The sequence below is a fragment of the Liolophura sinensis genome, chromosome 10 (assembly GCF_032854445.1).
Source record: "Liolophura sinensis isolate JHLJ2023 chromosome 10, CUHK_Ljap_v2, whole genome shotgun sequence".
Classification (NCBI taxonomy): Eukaryota; Metazoa; Mollusca; class Polyplacophora; order Chitonida; family Chitonidae; genus Liolophura; species Liolophura sinensis.
This window is the reverse complement of record NC_088304.1, coordinates 26,944,037-26,965,365: the sequence shown is the minus strand read 5'-3', so window position 1 is coordinate 26,965,365 and position 21,329 is coordinate 26,944,037. Positions and strand designations below refer to the sequence as shown.

Sequence of the window (21,329 nt, the reverse complement as noted above, 5' to 3'; positions counted from 1 at the left end):
TGCAGCATTTTTGGCCACCGGCACATTTAGCGCGAAACGGCTGGTGTAATACACATGATTACACTAGGTGAAATTGCAAGTTTGAGAATCATGTATGTTTCCTAAGTGCAACATGACACGGGGTAGATCGGCATCCTTCTCCAGAAAAACGTAATGAACCTGATGACTTAAAGCCTTAGCTGAACGAGTATTAATAGCGTAGTTCTGCCTAATTTAAGCCATAGTCTTAGAGAGTGTATAAGTTGCCACCATGGAAACGTTTACAGAATCAGTTAGAAACAAAAAACAAATCTAAGATAAATTGACAAGAATCCGGATTTCACATTTCCCATCTATCACATCGTCGTAGCTGCGCTGGTTTTACTCGCTTTGCTGTAGGTCTTTAATTATATTTTATATAATAATCCTACAGAAAGGTAAATAACACATGTCGTATAGTATCAGGTGTTTTATTTGATAAACAAACACGTGTCAAGGTGAAGAAATTACAGATGATGCAATCGGTACTAATTAATAATACAATACAAGTAATCATGATGTGGACTAAATCACAGTGAAACCACATGTGTTTTAAAATAACTTGCGATTTACCTAAAGCTTTTTGGTTTTAAGAGACGTAAATTACATACATATTGTGTTCTAAGAAAAGCCAGTTACTTTTCCATTCCCTAACAGGCTCAGTCTTTCTTCGTAATAAATATGTTATACTGCTGAGTTTTACCATAACTTCGCAGCTACATTACATAAACCCAGAAAACTTCAGACAATATGAATTTGAGTACTATTAATTAGGTTCAAGAGCCTCATGCACAAAGCAATCGTAAGGTTAGTTCATTGTAAGTACAAGGGCAACTCATGTTTTAACATGCATCGCCAAGGTATTTAAAATCAACTTAGTCTACGATCGCTCAGTGCAAGCGACCCCAGAGATCAGGCATCCAAGAAATAACTATTGTAACAAGTTGTTTTCACCCTGATCGACTCTTCATACACACATATAGTCAGTGATGCTGTCAGATGTTGATCTATACCATGGAAGTTTGTAACCGAATCAAATCATTCGCTTGTCTTAAAAGTGTTACAAAACTATAATTAATTTAATGCATTATACACAAGGAAAAATGTTCTTTAAGGGACTAGAATGGTTGAAGTTGACAGGAGCCCTGGAGGTCAGCCATAGAGATAAGTTTACACCAGGCACTTGTAAATGTAAAGCTGAAAACAGGAGAAAAGAAGATGTTGGTTAGGCATTCAACTTGATTGCATGATTGTGTGAGTGGCATGTTAGCTCATGACATGCACTGAATATTATTTTCTGTATATTTCAGGCGCCAAGAGGCTGTAATTCTAGGCTACATCAATCGAGTGTGCATGTTTTTCTTGAAAACAATGTAATTTTATTTGCTGTTACGGATTATTTGATATGGAGCTTGTTCGTTTGTGCGCGTAAAATAAATTACGCTTAATTCGACGAAGTCAAACATTTGTCATACGATATGGAGGTAAATTAAAGCAGAACATATTTTTATCAAATCTGCATAAATTTATAAGCAGTCCATCTGTTATTTTTGTACTTTTTAAACGCGTTGCCATAGAAACATACCTCGTCCATGTATCCAGTGAAGCGATCGTATCCTTTGCATCCCACGCCTAGCTGGATGGCACCCTGGGCAATTTCGATGTCACCTAACGAGATAGAACAGATTAACCATGAATAAGCTTCCAGGCCTATCTGGACTGAGAGAAATGTGGAAAATGGTCACAACTAAACTTAATAACGATATGTTATCTGTGCTTTGAGATGAAGACCAGCTCTATCAGAATGCTACATTTTAACACAGACTGTTACTGTTAAATCCGCTTGGCTGAGGAGGGAATTAAACTATGCAGGGTTAAGTTCCATCAAAATGTTTACTATTATCTGAGTTTCTACTACTGGGTTTCTGAATTACTAGGTCTCAGAATTCTATGTCAATTCTTGTCTTACCTGCGGCTTGAACATGGGTTACTTCCCCATCGACAACAACGATGAGGTGCTCTCCGTTGTAAGTGTACTGGACCTGTTTCCATGAGACTTTCTGTAAGACAAAATATCACATCACTCTAGTTGCCTTGTAATTCGTGCCAGTAACGTTTTCCATACTTATGTGCATTAAAGAACAATATCATATCAAATCAATGTAAAACTATTAATCGTTTTCAATTCTCGTGGACAGAATGTAAAATAACCATCACAAAAATAATACTCTAAATAACTACCTGGGATTTTAAAGACACTTTTCGAACTTTAGCTATGTCCTCGAAAAATGCGATTTTCATGCTGTCTATGTATATCAAATTGGTAACAGAACTTTTGACCCAGGTGTGAGGTTTCTGGGAAGAACCCCTAAGAATGTTGAAGCAACAGTGAGCAAGTGGTATAATAAAGGTTACCCTTTCAAGATTTATTTCTTGTGAGAATAATTGTGACAGTATTTGTGACAATGACTTTCCGTTGTACACATCAAAAGCACAGAATAATATACATGGTTACCTGTTACACTGCAAAAAACACGCTGGGCAAGGCGGTACTCACGTTATTCTTCACGGCCGCAGTCTGAGTCCCGTTGAGACTGGTTCTGATTTTGCCCACGGTTTCTGAAGCTGTTCTGTTGAAGGTGACCGCTACAGAAGAGGGGGACGTACAGCCGACGTTGCTGATCAGAGCCTCTGACTTGTACGTTCTCCCAGTGACAGCCGTCTCCTGGTATCGGAAGGTTATTACGAACTTGTTCCCAAAATCGTTGTTGGCGAACAATGGGATGATTGCTGAAGAGTAGTAACCGTTAAAATAAGCAACACCGTCCCCGATGGCTCCTGGAATGTTCCTGAGAATCTGGACACCGCTGTTACCCACATAGGCGCGTGATGGAGACTTGTCGTCAAGTCGTAGTCAAAAGGTAAATATAAAGCTGGGGGGCAAGCTGAAGGTGATCATGAAGGCATATACCGTTAGTGTCAGACAGCTTCGTATTTTAATACTCCCAAACGACCACAGGAAAAATATCCCTAGACAGCTTGAAGATTGTATATTAACTACTTTAAAATTGCAGAATTGCCAGCAAATGAAGTACATTTAGAGAGATGAATAAAATTTCAGTGCACTCAGATTCTTGTTACATGTACATGTTAGTACTGAGCTGATGGTATTCGTACGTCTAGATGGACTTGCAATATCTAGACATGACATACCTTCCTACTTACAAAAGATAGATATGAATTTTGTTGTTGTAGATGATAGATTCAGAGAGAAACAAATAAGTAAACATTTGGCAGAAGGCACTATGATCTACTCTAATGTTACATTTTAAACATCCGCGATGGCTTACAACGAAATATGCCAACCTTTTATTTAAAGTAATGATGCATCTAGGGAACAATTGATCTGGCATTTTGCATATTAATGTTTGGGAACGCTCTGTAGCAAACTGATGATTGTATGAAGGCACATTGCCCTCCCAAACTGTAGTATAACTTACCATGGATGGGAGGATTGTAATGAATGAGATAGTGCAGTTACATGTCAGCTCATCAAACCAGTTCCAGGAGCACAGTCTCTCAGCATTTGCTCGGTACCATCCAACTGTTCGTAATACTGACCGGGATTCGGTCCAGGAAGTTTGTTGCAAATACCTACATGTGTACAAAAGGATTTGTAAATTTTCTGATACAAATATAACGAATTATTATCTTTATTGACATGCGAAAAACATGTGCGTAGGGGAGGTATGAGCATAATGCTTATGGACAGTTGCAATAATGGCGCAACTGACGTACATAGTTTGGATAATTTGAATTTGTCCTGTGATTTGTTCATTTGTTCATGTAATTCATGTAAGCCAACATAGAGCTCTAGAGACAGATTTGCATGTTATAACATACTTGTTTTCATTTAGTCACTGATTTATAAAACTATTGGCTCGTTTTAACGTGTTATTTGTATCATTTCGAAGAAAGCGTACAGCGAGAAGGAGGATTTCGCCTTATATAAAGTGTATCCCGATGCATTGCTGCCTTGTACTCTTGTCTATTTACTTGTAATTGCTATTTAAATCAATTGCAGTATTGAGAATAATTCTGCTTGAGCCATGGGCGCGTCTGAGATGCTACTATCAATGCATTTGCTGAACGCTGTCCTGGTTTTGCTCTCTATATGGCCAGTGTAGTCATGTCCTGAGAGTCACTTGATGACACATGTCACTCTCTAATGCGCCGTTCCTCTATGATATGGTCTTTTATATTCAAATTTTATATTACCTTTATCTCCAACCACGACTTTGATGGGCAGACATCTTGGCATGAGGAGTCTGGTACACAGCCCACGTCCTGGACAAAGGCATGACCCCGGGCGCAGCAGGTGTGCGTAGGTGGGTCTGTCGTTGTAACAGGTCCAATAGGCGGCACAGTTACCAGTGTACACGTAGCTCGTGGCCCTACCCTGGCATAGAACTGTTTAAAAGATACGAAAAAGGTGGTTAGATTTTATGTTAAATAAAGTTAAAAGTTGGTCTTGTTTTAATTATTTTATACTTGTAAACATTTCTGAAATTGAATTAATTCTCTGTATTTGAAAGTCTGATATATTCAAAACTATATGTCAGGGATGAAAAAAGTCATTCTGACTCCTTTTACTTAATACTGAAGTCATAAATTTGCTCATTAAATGTAGCGAAACTGTTCCCATGTAGATGATTAAATCCTGCGGCAAATCCACTTTTTTAAAACAGGATATCAACACACCACTGCAAACATGGGAGGTAACTCCAAGAAGACAACTGAATATTACCATCTACGCTAAGGCCTGCAACGTCGTACTTAATGTGGACTTCACAAGCATCACTTGGGTGTCAGAGACGAATTATTTATTTCAAAGAGCAACTGATGACACAAGCACAAATCCTACCCTGGGGACATGAAGGGACATCTTTTGGCTCCATGCAGGTCAATTTAGCCTGATTCCAGAAGAGACCGAATCCACATTGTTTCACAACAGGTTTCAGCACGCCGTGGACAAGATGGCACTGGTAGAACAAGTTGCAGTCAGTTTCGTGCGAGTTGTAGCCGACTCCATTGTAAAAGGTACAATCGTCGCAAGGATCTGTGAGGGGTAGAGAATTAAGGTCAATAGTAATCGAATGAGGGACGGTGTTATGGGTCAGAGTTTCCAGTTTGCAGCTCAACCCCAGATTCCGGCTGACGACTGAATTGTTTAGTTTGCACATACATATATCTCCATATTCTATTGTTTTTGTTTTGTTTTTGTTTTTTTTCATTAAATAATAAGGACACACACATACATATACGTATGACACATGTTCCCCTTACGTTTCATTATACGTTGTAAACTACACAATTATTACAGATGAGGGCCTCATAAATTGTGGAAAGAAAATATTACTGACTGTAGACTGGGCTGTTGTTGTTGTTGCTGGGGGTGTTGTTGTTGTTGCTGGGGCTGTTGTTGTTGTTGTTGTTGTCGTCGTCGTTGTAGTAGTGGTTGTCGTCGTCGTTGATGTTGTAGGTACTGAAAACAGAAATCACCAGAAACTTATTTTCCGTATAGTGTGTACGTATCATTTTGACACGCGATACATAAATTCCTGATTTAATAACGGACACAGCTGTATGCACAATCCGATAATATATTCGTATGCTTGTTTATTTGATTCGTGTTTTACGCCCGTGCTCAAGAATATTTCTCTTATACCACATTGCCCAGCATTTAAAGTGGGAGGAAACCGTGCAGAACTCAAGGGAGGCTCATGACAATCAACCAGGTTGCAGGCAGACCTTCCCTTGTACAACCGAAGAGAAAGACAGCTCGACTTATTCATTGAAAGTATTACTGGTTTCTTCTTGACCTAAAATATATCTCTTTACAGTTAACATACTTTTTCTTTAAAAAAAAATGTTTAGTGCCCGAATAAATCCGTTAAATTTTATATACCTTACTTTTGTCCTTTTTTTTGTTTTCTTTAAATCGTTTTGTCTAAAATAATATGAGTATTGTATCTTCTACACAACATTACATTTTCTGTCAGAAAATGTTTCAGATATGGGGAAAATCGTTAAGAAAATAATTCGAACGAATTATATGGTGCTTGCGCACTGTGTAATTAGGTCGTGGACTTATTGTTGCTTTACTTCAAAACACGCCATTTTTCATTTTCAGAGGCTCCTCCTAATCACAGGGTGTTCAAGGAATGCTTTGCGTGGGAGAATAGTTTTAGCTCTTACCTGGACAGACTTTGATGGTGATTTGCTTAGTCAGGTTTATGAGAGCTTCAAAGTCGGGTACGAGGAAGACAAGATCAGGTCTGGAAGCAATGCTGTACATCTCTTCGTTGTTGATCTGGGATCCGATACCAACTGCAATCATGAGGATATCATTGGCCCGAGCAATGGCTGCAGCGGACGTCGTCTGATCGGGAAACTTGGAGCGGCCGTCTGTAAGGAGAATTGCGATTCGCTGCACGTTGGAGCGTCCGTAAGTCTGAAACGAGTTTGTCATTCGCTGGATGCCAGGTGAGTTAAGGTGCCGTCTCTGTCATGGTTCAGCTTGTTAACGGCATTTCGGAGAGTGGTCTTTGTGTTGAAACTGCCCAGGTTTATCTCCTGGAGGTTTTGGCTAAAGACGACGACGCCGACAGAGAAACCGTTTGTGCTGTTCAGCATCAAACCGCCAGTAACGTTGTTCACAAAATCCAGCTCTTGCTGAAAGTTCTGTGTCGACATACTGTCGGAGGCGTCCACGATGAAATACAGATCGGCCGGCTTACGACATTCGACTGAAACACAAAAGTAAATAGTTGCAAAATCTGTTTAGGAACTGATGAACAGCGTAGGACTATCCAGAAAGTAAATAAGAGGAATGAAACAGTGTAAAGCATGAAAACAGCATGTTACATGCCGGAACATGTTGTCGTTGGATTTCGCAAGAGCTTGAAGTGTTTAGAATCTGAACGGCACACTACTGTCCGCACTTATATCTTTTTATATGTATTTTGACTTACTTACATACAAAGGTTCTAATTTTACCGCAAGGGGTCAAATTTCCAATGATCAAAATAAACTTTAATCGACTTTTGCTAATGATTGACGGATATTATTATTATTGACATCATACAACCTTAATTTATCGATCTATATTTGTGAAATAATTTATTTTGAACCTTTGAATTAAGAAACACTTTGCAGAGCATTGCAAAGATAAGAAAATACATTTCTTTCATATAAACAACACGACTTAATGGATCCTGGGTAACTTAAAACATTTTCTGTGCTTTATTGTAAAAAACTGTTTACATGTTAAAGGCTAAACCGACTCACACGTATTTATGCGCTGCAGAAAACGCCCTCGCCGAGAGAAAAGGTATGTAATTCAAAGTATGCGATGTCCGTGGGCGTACGATTGCGCCACATGTAACATGTATGTATTAAGTGTATTTCAATTTAAGCATGAACACTACTTGAGATCGGTATTTTTCATAACTTATAGTTTGCGAGTTATTGGGCAAAGTGTAATTTCACACGAGCTGTCACGGCTGTTATGTTGTAAATAGACGCAAAATATTCGAGATAAAATCAACGTAAAAGTCTGTTACTCGATGCGTGACAAATCAGGAACATTTTCTCGGCAGTTGTTGGAAGTAAATAGACCGTTAATAAGAAAATACTTGTAATGTACATTGTTGCATGTAAAGCTTAAAACGCTTGGTTAATTAAAAAGTTACTTGCAAAAGTATATGCTCATTTTATCTGCTGTCACACTGGCATAGGGCTGTAGAATATCAGGGTTGGTTATGAATTCCTTATTCTACTGAATTCTACAAACAAGACAATTCATTACAAATACTTACAGTTGCACAAACAGAAATGAAGGCAAATTTGTAGTAAAACTTCAACTGCGAGCCACCGTTTAATATGTAACGTACCTATATATCCATGTGGGTTGGATTATGTGTTGTTATACGGAATTTTTCACTTAGCAGTCATTTTTATGGATAGAGGAAACTGGAGTGCCCGGTGTAAACAACTAACCTTTGGCAAATTACCGGCGAGCTTTCCGACGTATGACGTTCAAAGCTGAATGGCATACTAGAGGGGAAAGACTTTACAAACGGTCACACGTTTGCCGCCCACCACGTGTTGCCACTAAAAATCTAGAAATTCCCCTGCCCATGTGTATACTACAGCAGTATAACGGCTTACCTCTGGAATCTGTGGCCATGGCAGTGTGCAACATCAATACGACGATCGCAAAGAACAGCTTCATCTTGGTAAATTATTTGTTTGTATCCTGAATTAGGTACTTTTTCTGTTGAAAGGAATAATAAACAGGTCAGTTTCATTCTTTACATATAAATTAAGTTAAGTGCAAAATATGCATAAAGTTCAGTAGTATAATTTTACAAATAAACCTACCATAACAAAATACAAGTTAACTCGTACAAAAAATAATCACACATTCTTATGCCATTCTAAACAGGTTTTCATCAAAGTATTTAAAACAGACACTATAAATAAGAAATAAATTGGTAGACAAAATATTAAAGGCAGCGAACCTTTACCTTAAGTACTGATATTCTCACCTTAAGGTAGATACTCAGGTAAATTTCTCTCTGTTTTCCGTTGCTCTCTGTCTCTCTCTCTGTTGATCACACAATATTTGCCGATGTGTCTCTGTCCACTGTCTGTGGATGATCTGCTTCAACGATTGTAAGTGTCGCAGTTTTATAGGAAACTTCCTCCCTCTTTCCATATCAGGAACGTCTGTCGGGCGGTTTTCCGTTTTTAGCTCATTTCCGCCCAAGGCGATGACCCTTTGACTGTCAATATGATAGTCAATCCTTTAAATATAAACAAAATCCTCCTCTTCAGAATTAGGACTAGTCATTGACTGTGGTGTGTCCATATTAGGACGAAATTTTTTTTTTCATCAGAAGGCGTTGTCAAGCAGAAACTCGTGCAGTAGTTGGCAACCAATCGGAATGCTGCTCAACATGTCCCGCACCGAGTACAAAAACATGGCGTCACAGATTCTTGAAAATCCATAACTATCTTCATGACGTTAAGGTAAATTATAAAAACGTGTTCTCTGTAATCATAGCTCATCTAGGGAGGAGACCTGTATTGTTTGTTGTGAATTTACGTTAAAACCAGAATTTAACACTTGCGATAGTAATATAGTTTGTGGTCACGTACATTTTAAATAAGGTAAAATTTTAATCGGTTGGTATAAAGCCGGAAATAATTTGACTTCGTCTTTTTTTATAATTAAATGAAACTGAAAAGAAGGCGTAACCCGAGTGAATCTTAGTGAGCCGGGTAAATAATGAAAATACGTGGAAATTAGAACATCACGAATCCTACATTGATGTATTGACTGTATTTCGTTGCGGATTATGAAAGAGCACAGTTATTTTTGTGCTTATCTAAGAGAAGCTTTGATATATCCATGTTTCACGTAGCGGATTTTGCATTGTGTTGTTTAATTTACACATGTCCCGAAAAGTCTATAATACTTTGTTGGCATCATAACAAATACCCAGGACTTAATGCAAATGTTGACGAAGCGAGCGTACACGACATTCTGTCTTTATTTACATACACGTGTACACCTTGTCAGTTGAGGAAGTTAACCGGTACGACGCTGTTTAATCTTCGTCTTGATAACGTTTGCTTCAAAGACCAGTCCTTTTTTAGGGCAGAAAGCTATTAACTTGTGTGTCACTGATCAGTGACGTGAAGGTCACCATTTTGTCCAAGTGGTCAACATAAAAGACGTGTATTTTTTTCACTTTATAAATTACAGCAATGCGTCTTTAATCCAAGTAGGTAATACAATTTGGCTTTTATTGTTAATGTATGTATTTTTACCGCAGGGATGAAATTATGGTACAGATGTCTCCATTTAAAACTTGTCCTTCAAGAAAACTGACAAAGAAGAACAGTGAATAAAGGGTCTAACGAAAATGATATCAGCTGCTTCTTAAGCGAGTGGTACCTTCAACCTCAGTGGACTAAGCAATTCTTTACTCTCTTGTTATTTTGGCTGAAAACGCAAACTGATATCTATTCTTTTCAATGACAGAGGACAAGCTTACAATCGAAATGGTCAGAATTGTAGAATATCGTTTTATCGCACGCTAATAAGACATAAAATTTGTTGTATTTTGGTTTATTTCGGGCCGGTGATTTCGAGCCTATTTCTGTTTCTTATCTGTATTGTAAGATTTTGAGCTATAATCAAATTATTTAGTTACGTAATTTCAATGGCCTCTAAAACGAAAACTGTAAAGAAAATAGAAATAGGTAAAACTGCGGCCCCAACATATGCTCTTTTCTTATGGTGAAAAATTACTTGAAGCTATCATTAACAGTTTCCTCTCCACACATGTTTCAGTGACATCAACCTACTTCAGAAATAGAAAATTAAGACCATTTATTTTATCTACACTTACACAGTAACTGGTTAATCGTTAATTGCTTAATAAACAGCCCATGATTTCACCGAACGGGCTCTGTGTTATACATGTACAAATATTGACACATGTCGCAAACCATTCAGCACTGAAGGAGAAGCTGAAAACCATCCGTGAAGGCTGTTTGGAAACCGCGCAGCTACATGCAGTTCTCATACTAGATGTCCATGAGCAAACACAGAATGTCGGGAAACTACTTAGCACCGGGGTTAAGCGCACCCATATATAAATCTCTGTCTGATATTTGGGCTCCCGGATGGGTTTGGTTTTGCACTGATTTCTCCCCAAGTTTGGAGTTAATGTGATTGACGAGGGCTGTGGTACAACTAACCCATGTAGTAACTGACGACTACGTAACTGACGACTACGTAACTAACAACTAAGTAACTGACGAACAGACCGTCCGCCAAGCTAGCTCATTATGTATGCGGTATAAGTGGAACGTAAGTAATATCCATTAGAACTTCATGCAAGATCGCTGCACACCGATGAACGCTGTGCAGCACTTTTGGCCACCTGCACATTTAGCACGTAACGGCTGGTGTAATACACATGATTACACTAGGTGAAATTGCAAGTCTTGAGAATCATGTATGTTTCCTAAGTGCAACATGACCGGAGTAAATCGGCATCCTTCTTCAGAAAAACGTAATGAACCTTACTTAAAGCCTTAGCTGAACGAATATTGATAAGCGTAGTTCTGCCTAATTTAAGCCAGAAAATTAAGACCATTTATTTTATCTACACTTACACAGTAACTGGTTAATCGTCAATTGCTTAATAAACAGCCCATGATTTCACCGAACGGGCTCTGTGTTATACATGTACAAATATTGACACATGTCGCAAACCATTCAGCACTGAAGGAGAAGTTGAAAACCATCCGTGAAGGCTGTTTGGAAACCGCGCAGCTACATGCAGTTCTCATACTAGATGTCCATGAACATACACAGAATGTCGGGAAACTAATTAGCACCGGGGTTAAGCGCACCCATATATAAATCTCTGCCTGATATTTGGGCTCTCGGATGGGTTTGGTTTTGCATTGATTTCTCCACAAGTTTGGTGTTAATGTGATTGACGAGAGCTGTGTTACCACTAATCCATGTAGTAACTGACGACTACGTAACTAACAACTAAGTAACTGACGAACAGACCGTCCGCCAAGCTAGCTCATTAAGTATGCGGTATAAGTGGAACGTAAGTAATATCCATTAGAACTTCATGCAAGATCGCTGCACACCGATGAACGCTGTGCAGCACTTTTGGCCACCTGCACATTTAGCTCGAGACGGCTGGTGTAATACACATGATTACACTAGGTGAAATTGCAAGTCTTGAGAATCATGTATGTTTCCTAAGTGCAACCATGACCGGAGTAAATCGGCATCCTTCTTCAGAAAAACGTAATGAACCTCATTACTTAAAGCCTTAGCTGAACGAATATTGATAAGCGTAGTTCTGCCTGATTTAAGCCATAGTCTTAGAGAGTGTATAAGTTGCCACCATGGAAACGTTTACAGAATCACTTAGAAAAAAAAACAAATCTAAGGTTTAAGGAATCTGGATTTCACATGTTATGTGTGACCATGTCCCAACTATCACATCGACGTAGCTGCGCTGGTTTTAGTGGCTGCCCTGTAGGTCTTTAATTATATTTTATATAATAATCCTACAGTAAGGTAAATAACACATGTCGTATAGTATCAGGTGTTTTATTTGATAAACAAACACGTGTCAAGGTGAAGAAATTACAGATGATGCAATCGGTACTAATTAATAATACAATACAAGTAATAATGATGTGGACTAAATTACAGTGAAACCACATGTGTTTTACAATAACATACGATTCACCTAAAGCTTTTTGGTTTAAAGAGACGTGAAATACATACATATTGTGTTCTAAGAAAAGCCAGTTACTTTTCTATACCCTAACAAGCTCAGTCTTTCTCCGTAATAAATATGTTATACTGCTGAGTTTCACCATGACTTAGCAGCTACATTACATAAACCTAGAAAACTTCAGATAAAATCAATTTGAGTACTATTAATTAGGTTTAAGAGCCTCTTGTAATCGTAAGCGATCGTAAGCTTAGTTTATTGTAGGTCCCACGGCAACTCATGGTTTTACATGTATCGCCAAGGTATTTAAAATCAACTTAGCCTACGATCGCTCAGTGCAAGCGACCCCAGAGTTCAGGCATCCAAGAAACAACTATTATAAGAAGTTGTTTTCACCGTGATCGACTCTTCATACATACATATGGTCAGTGATACTGTCAAATGTTGATCTATACCATGGAAGTTTGTGACCGAATCAAATCATTCGCTTGTCTTAAAAGTGTTACAAAACTATAATTAATTTAATGCATTATATACAAGAAAAATGTTCTTTAAGGGACTAGAATGGTTGAAGTTGACAGGAGCCCTGGAGGTCAGCCATAGAGATAAGTTTACACAAGGCATTTGTAAATGTAAAGCTGAAAAAAAGGAGAAAAGAAGATGTTGGTTAGACATTCGACTTGATTGCATGATTGTGTGAGTTGCATGTTAGCTGATGACATGCACTGAATATTATTTTCTGTATATTTCAGGCGCCAAGAGGCTGTAATTCTAGGCTACGTCAATCGAGTGTGCATGTTGTATTAAAAAGAATGTAATTTTATTTGCTGTTACGGATTATTTGATATGGAGCTTGTTCGTTTGTGCACGTAAAATAAATTATACATAATTCGCTGAAAATTTGTCATACGATCTACAGATAAATTAAAGCAGAACATATTTTTATCAAATCTGCATAAATTTATAAGCAGTTCATCTCTTGTTTTTGTAGTTTTTAAACGCGTTGCCATAGAAACATACCTCGTCCATGTATCCAGTGAAGCGATCGTATTCTTTGCATCCCACGCCTAGCTGGATAGCAGCCTGGACGATTTCGATGTCACCTAACGAGATAGAACAGATTAACCATGAATAAGCTTCCAGGCCTATCTGGACTGAGAGAAATGTGGACAATGGTCACAGCTAAACTTAATAACGATATGTTATCTGTGCTTTGAGATGAAGACCAGCTCTATCAGAATGCTACATTTTAACACAGACTGTTACTGTTAAATCCGCTTGGCTGAGGAGGGAATTAAACTATGCAGGGTTAAGTTCCATCAAAATGTTTACTATTATCTGAGTTTCTACTACTGGGTTTCTGAATTACTAGGTCTCGGAATTCTACGTCAATTCTTGTCTTACCTGCGGCTTGAACATGGGTTACTTCCCCATCGACAACAACGATGAGGTGCTCTCCGTTGTAAGTGTACTGGACCTGTTTCCATGAGGCTTTCTGTAAGACAAAATATCACATCACTCTAGTTGTAATTCGTGCCAGTAATTTTTTTCCATACTTATGTGCATTACAGAACGTTTTCTATTCTCGTGGACAGAATGTAAAATAACCATCACAAAAATAATACTCTAAATAACTACCTGGGATTTAAAGACACTTTTCAGACTGTGGATACGTCTTCGACAAATGCCATTTTCATGCTTTTCTATGCATATAAAATTGGTAACGGAACTTTTGACCCAGGTGTGAGGTTTCTGGGAAGAACTCCTAAGAATGCTGAAGCAACAATGAGCAAGTGGTATAATAAAGGTTACCCTTTCAAGATTTACTTCTTGTGAGAATAATTGTGACAGTATTTGTGACAATGACTTTCCGTTGTACACATCAGAAGCACAGAATAATATACACGATTACCTGTTACACTGCAAAAAACACGCTGGGCAAGGCGGTACTCACGTTATTCTTCACGGTCGCAGTCTGAGTCCCGTTGAGACTGGTTCTGATTTTGCCCTCAGTTTCTGAAGCTGCTCTGTTGAAGGTGACCGCTACAGAACAGGGGGACTTACAGCCGCTGTTGCTGATCAGAGCCTCTGACTTGTACGTTCCCCCAGTGACAGCCGTCTCCTGGTATCGGAAGGTTATTACGAACTTGTCCCCAAAATCGTTGTTGGCGAACACTGGGATGATTGCTGAAGAGTAACCGTCGAAATAAGCAACACCGTCCCCGATGGCTCCTGGAATGTTCCTGAGAATCTGGACACCGCTGTTACCCACGTAGGCGTGTGATGGAGACTTGTCGTTCAAGTCGTAGTCAAAAGGTAAATATAAAGCTGGGCGGCAAGCTGGAAGGTAATCAGGAAGACATATACCGTTAGTGTCAGACAGATTTGCATTTTTAATACTTTCCCAAACGACCATAGGAAAAATATCCCTAGACAGCTTAAAGATTGTATATTAACTACTTTAACATTGCAGAATTGCCAGCAAATAAAGTACATTTAGAGAGATGAATAAAATTTCAGTGCACTCAGATTCTTGTTACATGTACATGTTAGTACTGAGCTGATGGTATTCGTACGTCTAATGGACTGCATATCTAGGCATGACATACCTTCTTACATACAAAAGATAGATATGAATTTTGTTGTTGTAGATGATAGATTCAGAGAGAAACAAATAAGTAAACATTTGGCAGAAGGCACTATGATCTACTCTAATGTTACATTTTAAACATCCGCGATGGCTTACAACGAAATATGCCCAACCTTTTATTTAAAGTAATGATGCATCTAGGGAACAATTGATCTGGCAATTTGCATATTAATGTTTGGGAACGCTCTGTAGCAAACTGATGATTGTATGAAGGCACATTGCCCTCCCAAACTGTAGTAAAACTTACCATGGATGGGGGGATTGTAATGAATGAAGATAGTGCAGTCACATGTCAGCTCATCAAAACCAGTTCCAGGAGCACAGTCTCTCAGCATTTGCTCGGTACCATCCAACTGTTCGTAATACTGACCGGGATTCGGTCCAGGAAGTTTGTTGCAAATACCTACATGTATACAAAAGGATTTGTAAATTTTCTGATACAAATATAACAAAATTATTATCTTTATTGACATGCGACAAGCATGTGAGTAGGGGAGGTATGGGCATAATGCTTATGGACAGTTGCAATAATGGCGCAACTGACGTACATAGTTTGAATAATTTGAATTTGTCTGTGATTTGGTCATTTATTTATGTAATTCATGTAAGCCAACATAGAGCTCTAGAGACAGATTTGCATGTTATAACATACTTGTTTTCATTTAGTCACTGATTTATAAAACTATTGGCTCGTTTTAACGTGTTATTTGTATCATTTCGAAGAAAGCGTACAGCGAGAAGGAGGATTTCGCCTTATATAAAGTGTATCCCGATGCATTGCTGCCTTGTACTCTTGTTTTTTTACTTGTAATTGCTATTTAAATCACTGCATTATTGTATTCTGCTTGAGCCATGGGCGCGTCTAAGATGCTACTATCAATGCATTTGCTGAACGCTGTCCTGGTTCTGCACTCTATATGGCCAGTGTAGTCATGTCCTGAGAGTCACTTGGTGACACAATGTCACTCACTGATGCGCCGTTCCTCGAAGCTCTCAGTTATATGGTCTTTTATATTCAAATATTATTTTACCTTTATCTCCGACGACTCCGTCGGGTGGGCAGACATCTTGGCATGAGGAGTCTGGTACACAGCCCACGTCCTGGACAAAGGCATGACCCCAGGGGCAGCAGTGTGCGTAGGTGGGTCTGTCGTTGTAACAGGTCCAATAGGCGGCACAGTTACCAGTGTACACGTAGCTGGTGGCCCTACCCTGGCATAGAACTGTTTAAAAGATACGGAAAAAGTGGTTAGATTTTACGTTTAACAAAGTTAGAAGTTGCTCTTGTTTTAATTATTTTATGCTTGTAAACTTTTTTGAAATTGAATTAATTCTCTGTATTTGAAAGTCTGATATAGTCAAAAGTATATGCCAGGGATGAAAAAAGTCATTCTGACTCCTTTTACTTAATACTGAGGTTATTAAATTGCTCATTAAATGTAGCGAAACTGTTCCCATGTAGATGATTAAATGCTTCGGCAAATCCACTTTTTTAAAACAGAATAACAACACACCACTGCAAACATGGGAGGTAACTCCAAGAAGACATCTGAATATTACCATCTCCGTTAAGGCCTGCAACGTCGTACTCAATGTGGACTTCACAAGCATCACTTGGGTGTCAGAGACAAATTATTTATTTCAAAGAACAACTGATGACACAAGCACAAATCCTACCCTGGGGACATGACGGGACATCTTTTGGCTCCATGCAGGTCAATTTAGCCTGATTCCAGAAGAGACCGAATCCACATTGTTTCACAACAGGTTTCAGTTCGCCGTAGACAAGATGGCACTGGTAGAACAAGTTGCAGTCAGTTTCGTGCGAGTTGTAGCCGACTCCATTGTAAAAGGTACAATCGTCGCAAGGATCTGTGAGGGGGAGAGAATTAAGGTCAATAGTAATTCAATGAGGGACGGTGTTATGGGTCAGGGTTTCCAGTTTGCAGCTCAACCCCAGATTCCGGCTGACGACTGAATTGTTTAGTTTGCACATACATATATCTCCATATTCTATTGTTTTTGTTTTGTTTTTGGTTTTTTTCATTAAATAATAAGGACACACACATACATATACGTATGACACATGTTCCCCTTACGTTTCATTATACGTTGTAAAGTACACAATTATTACAGATGAGGGCCTCATTAATTGTGGAAAGAAAATATTACTGACTGTAGACTGGGGCTGTTGTTGTTGTTGTTGTTGTCGTCGTCGTTGTAGTAGTGGTTGTCGTCGTCGTTGATGTTGTAGTTACTGAAAACAGAAATCACCAGAAACTTATTTTCCGTATAGTATGTAAGTATCATTTTGACACGCGATACATAAATTCCTGATTTAATAACGGACACAGCTGTATGCACAATCCGATAATATATTCGTATGCTTGTTCATTTGATTCGTGTTTTACGCCGTGCTCAAGAATATTTTACTTATACCACATTGCCCAGCATTTAAAGTGGGAGGAAACCGTGCAGGACTCAAGGGAGGCTCATGACAATCAACCTGGTTGCAGGCAGACCTTCCCTTGTACAACCGAAGAGGAAGACAGCTCGACTTATTCATTGAAAGTTCTACTGGTTTCTTCTTGACCTAAAATATATCTCTTTACAGTAAACATACTTTTTTCTTTAAAAAAAAATGTTTAGTGCCCGAATAAATCCGTTAAATTTTATATGCCTTACTTTTGTCTTTTTTTTGTTTTCTTTAAATCGTTTTGTCTAAAATAATATGAGTATTGTATCTTCTACTCAACATTACATTGTCTGTCATAAAATGCTTCATTTATGGGGAAAATCGTTAAGAAAATAATTCGAACGAGTTATATGGTGCTTGCGCACTATGTAATTAGGTCGTGAACTTTTGTTGCTTTAACTTCAAAACACGTCATTTTTCATTTTCACAGGCTCCTCTTAATCACAGGGTGTTCAAGGAATGGTTTGCATGGGAGAGTAGTTTTAGCTCTTACCTGGACAGACAGTGGTGGCGATTCGCTGAGCCAGGTGTATGAGAGCTTCAAAGTCGGGTACGAGGAAGACAAGATCAGATCTGGAAGCAATGCTGTTCATCTCTTCGTTGTTGATCTGAGATCCGATACCAACTGCAATCATGAGGATACCATTAGCCCGAGCAATGGCTGCAGCGGACGACGTCTGATCGGGAAACTTGGAGCGGCCGTCTGTAAGGAGAATTGCGATTTGCTGCACGTTGGAGCGTCCGTAAGTCTTAAACGAGTTTGTCATTCGCTGGATGGCTAGGTGAGTTAAGGTGCCGTCTCTGTCATGGTTCAGCTTGTTAACGGCATTTCGGAGAGTGGTCTTTGTGTTGAAACTGCCCAGGTTTATCTCCTGGAGGTTCTGGCTGAAGACGACGACGCCAACAGAGAAACCCTCTGTGCTGTTCAGCATCAAACCGCCAACAACGTTGTTGACAAAATCCAGCTCTTGCTGAAAGTTCTGTGTCGACATACTGTCGGAGGCGTCCACGATGAAATACAGATCGGCCAGTGTACGACAGTCGTCTGAAACACAAAAGTAAACAGTTGCGAAATCTATTAAGGAACTGATGGAGCATTTTAAACAGCGTAGGACTATCCAGAAAGTAAATAAGAGGAATGAAACAGTGTAAAGCATGAAAACAGCATGTTACATGCCGGAACATGTTGTCGTTGGATTTCGCCAGAGCTTAAAGTGTTTAAAATCTGAACGGCACACTACTGTCCGCACTTATATCTTTTTATATGTATTGTGACTTATTTACATACAAAGGTTCTAATTTTACCGCAAGGGGTCAAATTGCCAATGATCAAAATAAACTTTAATCGACTTTTGCTAATGATTGACTGATATTATTATTATTGACATCATACAACCTTAGTTTATTGATCTATATTTGTGGAATAATTTATTTTAAACCTTTGAATTAAGAAACACATTGCAGAGCATTGCAAAAATACATTTCTTTAATATAAACAACACGACTTAATGGATCCTGGGTAACTTAAAACATTTTCTGTGCTTTAATGTAAAAAACTGTTTACATGTTAAAGGCTAAACCGACTCACACGTATTCATGCGCTGCAGAAAACGCCCTCGCCGAGAGAAAAGGTATGTAATTCAAAGTATGCGATGTCCGTGGGCGTACGATTGCGCCACATGTAACATGTATGTATTAAGTGTATTTCAATTTAAGCATAAACACTTCTTGAGATCGGTATTTTTCATGAATTAAAGTTGGCGAGTTATTGGGCAAAGTGTAACTTCACACGAGATGTCAAGGCTGTTGTGTTGTAAATAGACGCAAAATATTCAAGATAAAATCAACGTAAAAGGCTGTTACTCGATGCGTGACAAATCAGGAAAATTTCCTCGGCAATTGTTGGAAGTAAATAGACCGTTAACAAGAAAATACTTGCAATGTACATTGTTGCATGTAAAGCTTAAAACGCTTGGTTAATTAAAAAGTTACTTGCAAAAGTATATGCTCATTTTATCTGCTGTCACACTGGCATAGGGCTGTAGAATATCAGGGTTGGTTATGAATTCCTTATTCTATTGAAGTGTAAAATTGTTTTATTGATGTTTTACATCGTTCTCAATAATATTTCAGAAACATGACGGTGGTCTGATTTATACGTGGAAGAAACCAGAGATTTTCCGGAGGTCGACGTAACACCTCACAATGCGTGTGACAAAACTTATCCAAACTAGCAGAAGATGGATTCGATCTCCCCACCTCGACCAGTAATATTAACGTAAAGTGAATTCATTGAACATGTGTATTGTTCATATTAAAATTTGAATCCGGTTCGCTCCGGGAAACGCTGATTCATATATAAATTTCCCCAGGTTTTTAAATGCGTTGAGCATATCTATCATTTAAAGTCGCGAACATGTCAGAAATTAGTGACACGATTTTGTAAACACCGTATGACAACACTAGCCAAATTGAAGAGGTAAGTCTATATTTATACCATCTTTGTTTCATATAGTAGGCCTATGACAGCTAGTCACTTTCATACATATACAAGCAGCATAGTTAGTTTACGTGTTGTTTTTTATTTCTTAAGCGTAAGCCGGAAATAAACGAATATGACGGAAATTACCGAGTAACAAGATCAGGGCGAACGTTTACGAGCTATTGTTAAATAGATCTATACATGCCAATTTCTATCTCCTCACGTGTTGTAAATTCTAGAAACAAGACAATTCATTACAAAATACTTAGAGTTGCACAAACAGAAACGAAGGCAAATTTGTAGTAAAACTTCATCTGCGAGCCACCGTTTAATATGTAACGTACCTATATATCCATGTGGGTTGAATTATGTGTTGTTATACGGAATTTTTAACTTAGGCACCTTTGGCAAATTACCGGCGAGTTTTCCGTTGACGTTCAAAGCTGCATGGCATACTAGAGGGGAAAGACTTTACAAACGGTCACACGTATGCCGCCCACCACGTGTTGCCACTAAGAATCTAGAAATTCCCCTGCCCATGTGTATACTACAGCAGTATAACGGCTTACCTCTAGAATCTGTGGCCATGGCAGTGTGCACCACCAATACGACGATCGCAAAGAACAGCTTCATCTTGGTAAATTGTTTGTTTGTATCCTGAATTGGGTGATTTTTCTGTTGAAAGGAATAATAATCAGGTCAGTTTCATTCTTTACATATAAATTAAATTAAGTGCAAAATATGCATAAAGTTCAGTAGTATAATTTTAGAAATAAACCTACCATAACAAAATACAAGTTAACTCGTACAAAAAATAATCACACATTCTTATGCCACTCTAAACAGGTTTTCATCAAAGCATTTAAAACAGACACTATGAAATAAATTGGTAGACAAAATATTAAAGGTAGCGAACCTTTACCTTAAGTACTGATATTCTCACCTTAAGGTAGATACTCAGGTAAATTTCTCTCTGTATCTTTCCTTTGCTCTCTGTGTCTCTCTCTGTTGATCACACAATATTTGCCGATGTGTCTCTGTCCACTGTCTGTGGATGATCTGCTTCAACGACTGTAAGTGTCGCAGTTTTATAGGAAACTTCCTCCCTCTTTCTATATCAGGAACGTCTGTCGGTCGGTTTTCCGTTTTTAGCTCATTTCCGCCCAAGGCGATGACCCTTTGACTGTCAATATGATAGTCAATCCTTTAAATATAAACAAAATCCTCCTCTTTAGAATTAGGACTAGTCATTGACTGTGGTGTGTCCATATTAGGACGAAATTTTTTTTTTCATCAGAAGGCGTTGTCAAGCAGAAACTCGTGCAGTAGTTGGCAACCAATCGGAATGCTGCT

The 21,329-nt window shown here is 38.6% G+C and overlaps 3 protein-coding genes and 2 long non-coding RNA genes across 5 annotated transcripts; 1 reads left to right on the top strand and 4 right to left on the bottom strand.

Annotated features, from left to right (window-relative positions):
• Positions 1-433: 433 nt before the first annotated feature.
• LOC135477048 (uncharacterized) lies at positions 434-3,431 on the bottom strand. Its single transcript, XM_064757200.1, has 5 exons — positions 3,385-3,431; positions 2,576-2,885; positions 1,988-2,078; positions 1,604-1,686; positions 434-1,215 (listed from the first exon to the last, which is right to left on the bottom strand). Exons 1-5 carry the CDS (start codon positions 3,429-3,431, stop codon positions 1,189-1,191), a joined length of 558 nt encoding a protein of 185 aa, XP_064613270.1. The 3' UTR covers positions 434-1,188.
• A 141-nt stretch (positions 3,432-3,572) lies between these two features.
• Positions 3,573-5,198, bottom strand: LOC135477200 (uncharacterized). Its single transcript, XR_010445147.1, has 3 exons — positions 4,943-5,198; positions 4,297-4,488; positions 3,573-3,672 (listed from the first exon to the last, which is right to left on the bottom strand). It is a non-coding gene; the product is annotated as an uncharacterized LOC135477200 (long non-coding RNA).
• Positions 5,199-5,384: 186 nt separating this feature from the next.
• LOC135477047 (collagen alpha-1(XXI) chain-like) lies at positions 5,385-8,792 on the bottom strand. Its single transcript, XM_064757198.1, is given in 5 exon segments — positions 5,385-5,563; positions 6,277-6,559; positions 6,562-6,827; positions 8,251-8,356; positions 8,631-8,792. Coding segments are annotated over 4 exon segments (792 nt in total). The 5' UTR covers positions 8,315-8,356; positions 8,631-8,792.
• Positions 8,793-12,222: 3,430 nt separating this feature from the next.
• Positions 12,223-21,022, bottom strand: LOC135477194 (protein PIF-like). Its single transcript, XM_064757350.1, has 11 exons — positions 20,920-21,022; positions 20,546-20,651; positions 17,988-18,539; positions 17,195-17,275; positions 16,696-16,890; positions 16,050-16,241; positions 15,266-15,421; positions 14,323-14,708; positions 13,773-13,863; positions 13,389-13,471; positions 12,223-13,006 (listed from the first exon to the last, which is right to left on the bottom strand). Exons 2-11 carry the CDS (start codon positions 20,607-20,609, stop codon positions 12,980-12,982), a joined length of 1,827 nt encoding a protein of 608 aa, XP_064613420.1. The 5' UTR covers positions 20,610-20,651; positions 20,920-21,022; the 3' UTR covers positions 12,223-12,979.
• Positions 18,209-19,840, top strand: LOC135477202 (uncharacterized). Its single transcript, XR_010445148.1, has 3 exons — positions 18,209-18,237; positions 19,068-19,125; positions 19,628-19,840. It is a non-coding gene; the product is annotated as an uncharacterized LOC135477202 (long non-coding RNA).
• Positions 21,023-21,329: the final 307 nt, after the last annotated feature.

Excerpts from the sequence above, each read along its gene's own strand:
- LOC135477048 (XM_064757200.1), bottom strand. The coding sequence starts at position 3,431 with ATGCCAGATCAATTGTTCCCTAGATGCATCATTACTTTAAATAAAAG. Across the intron at positions 1,687-1,987 it reads AACCCATGTTCAAGCCGCAG|GTGACATCGAAATTGCCCAG; the intron begins GTAAGACAAGAA and ends CTATCTCGTTAG. Across the intron at positions 1,216-1,603 it reads TCACTGGATACATGGACGAG|CTTTACATTTACAAGTGCCT; the intron begins GTATGTTTCTAT and ends TCCTGTTTTCAG.
- LOC135477194 (XM_064757350.1), bottom strand. The coding sequence starts at position 20,609 with ATGAAGCTGTTCTTTGCGATCGTCGTATTGGTGGTGCACACTGCCATG. Across the intron at positions 17,276-17,987 it reads CGCCACCACTGTCTGTCCAG|TAACTACAACATCAACGACG; the intron begins GTAAGAGCTAAA and ends TTCTGTTTTCAG. Across the intron at positions 13,007-13,388 it reads TCACTGGATACATGGACGAG|CTTTACATTTACAAATGCCT; the intron begins GTATGTTTCTAT and ends CCTTTTTTTCAG.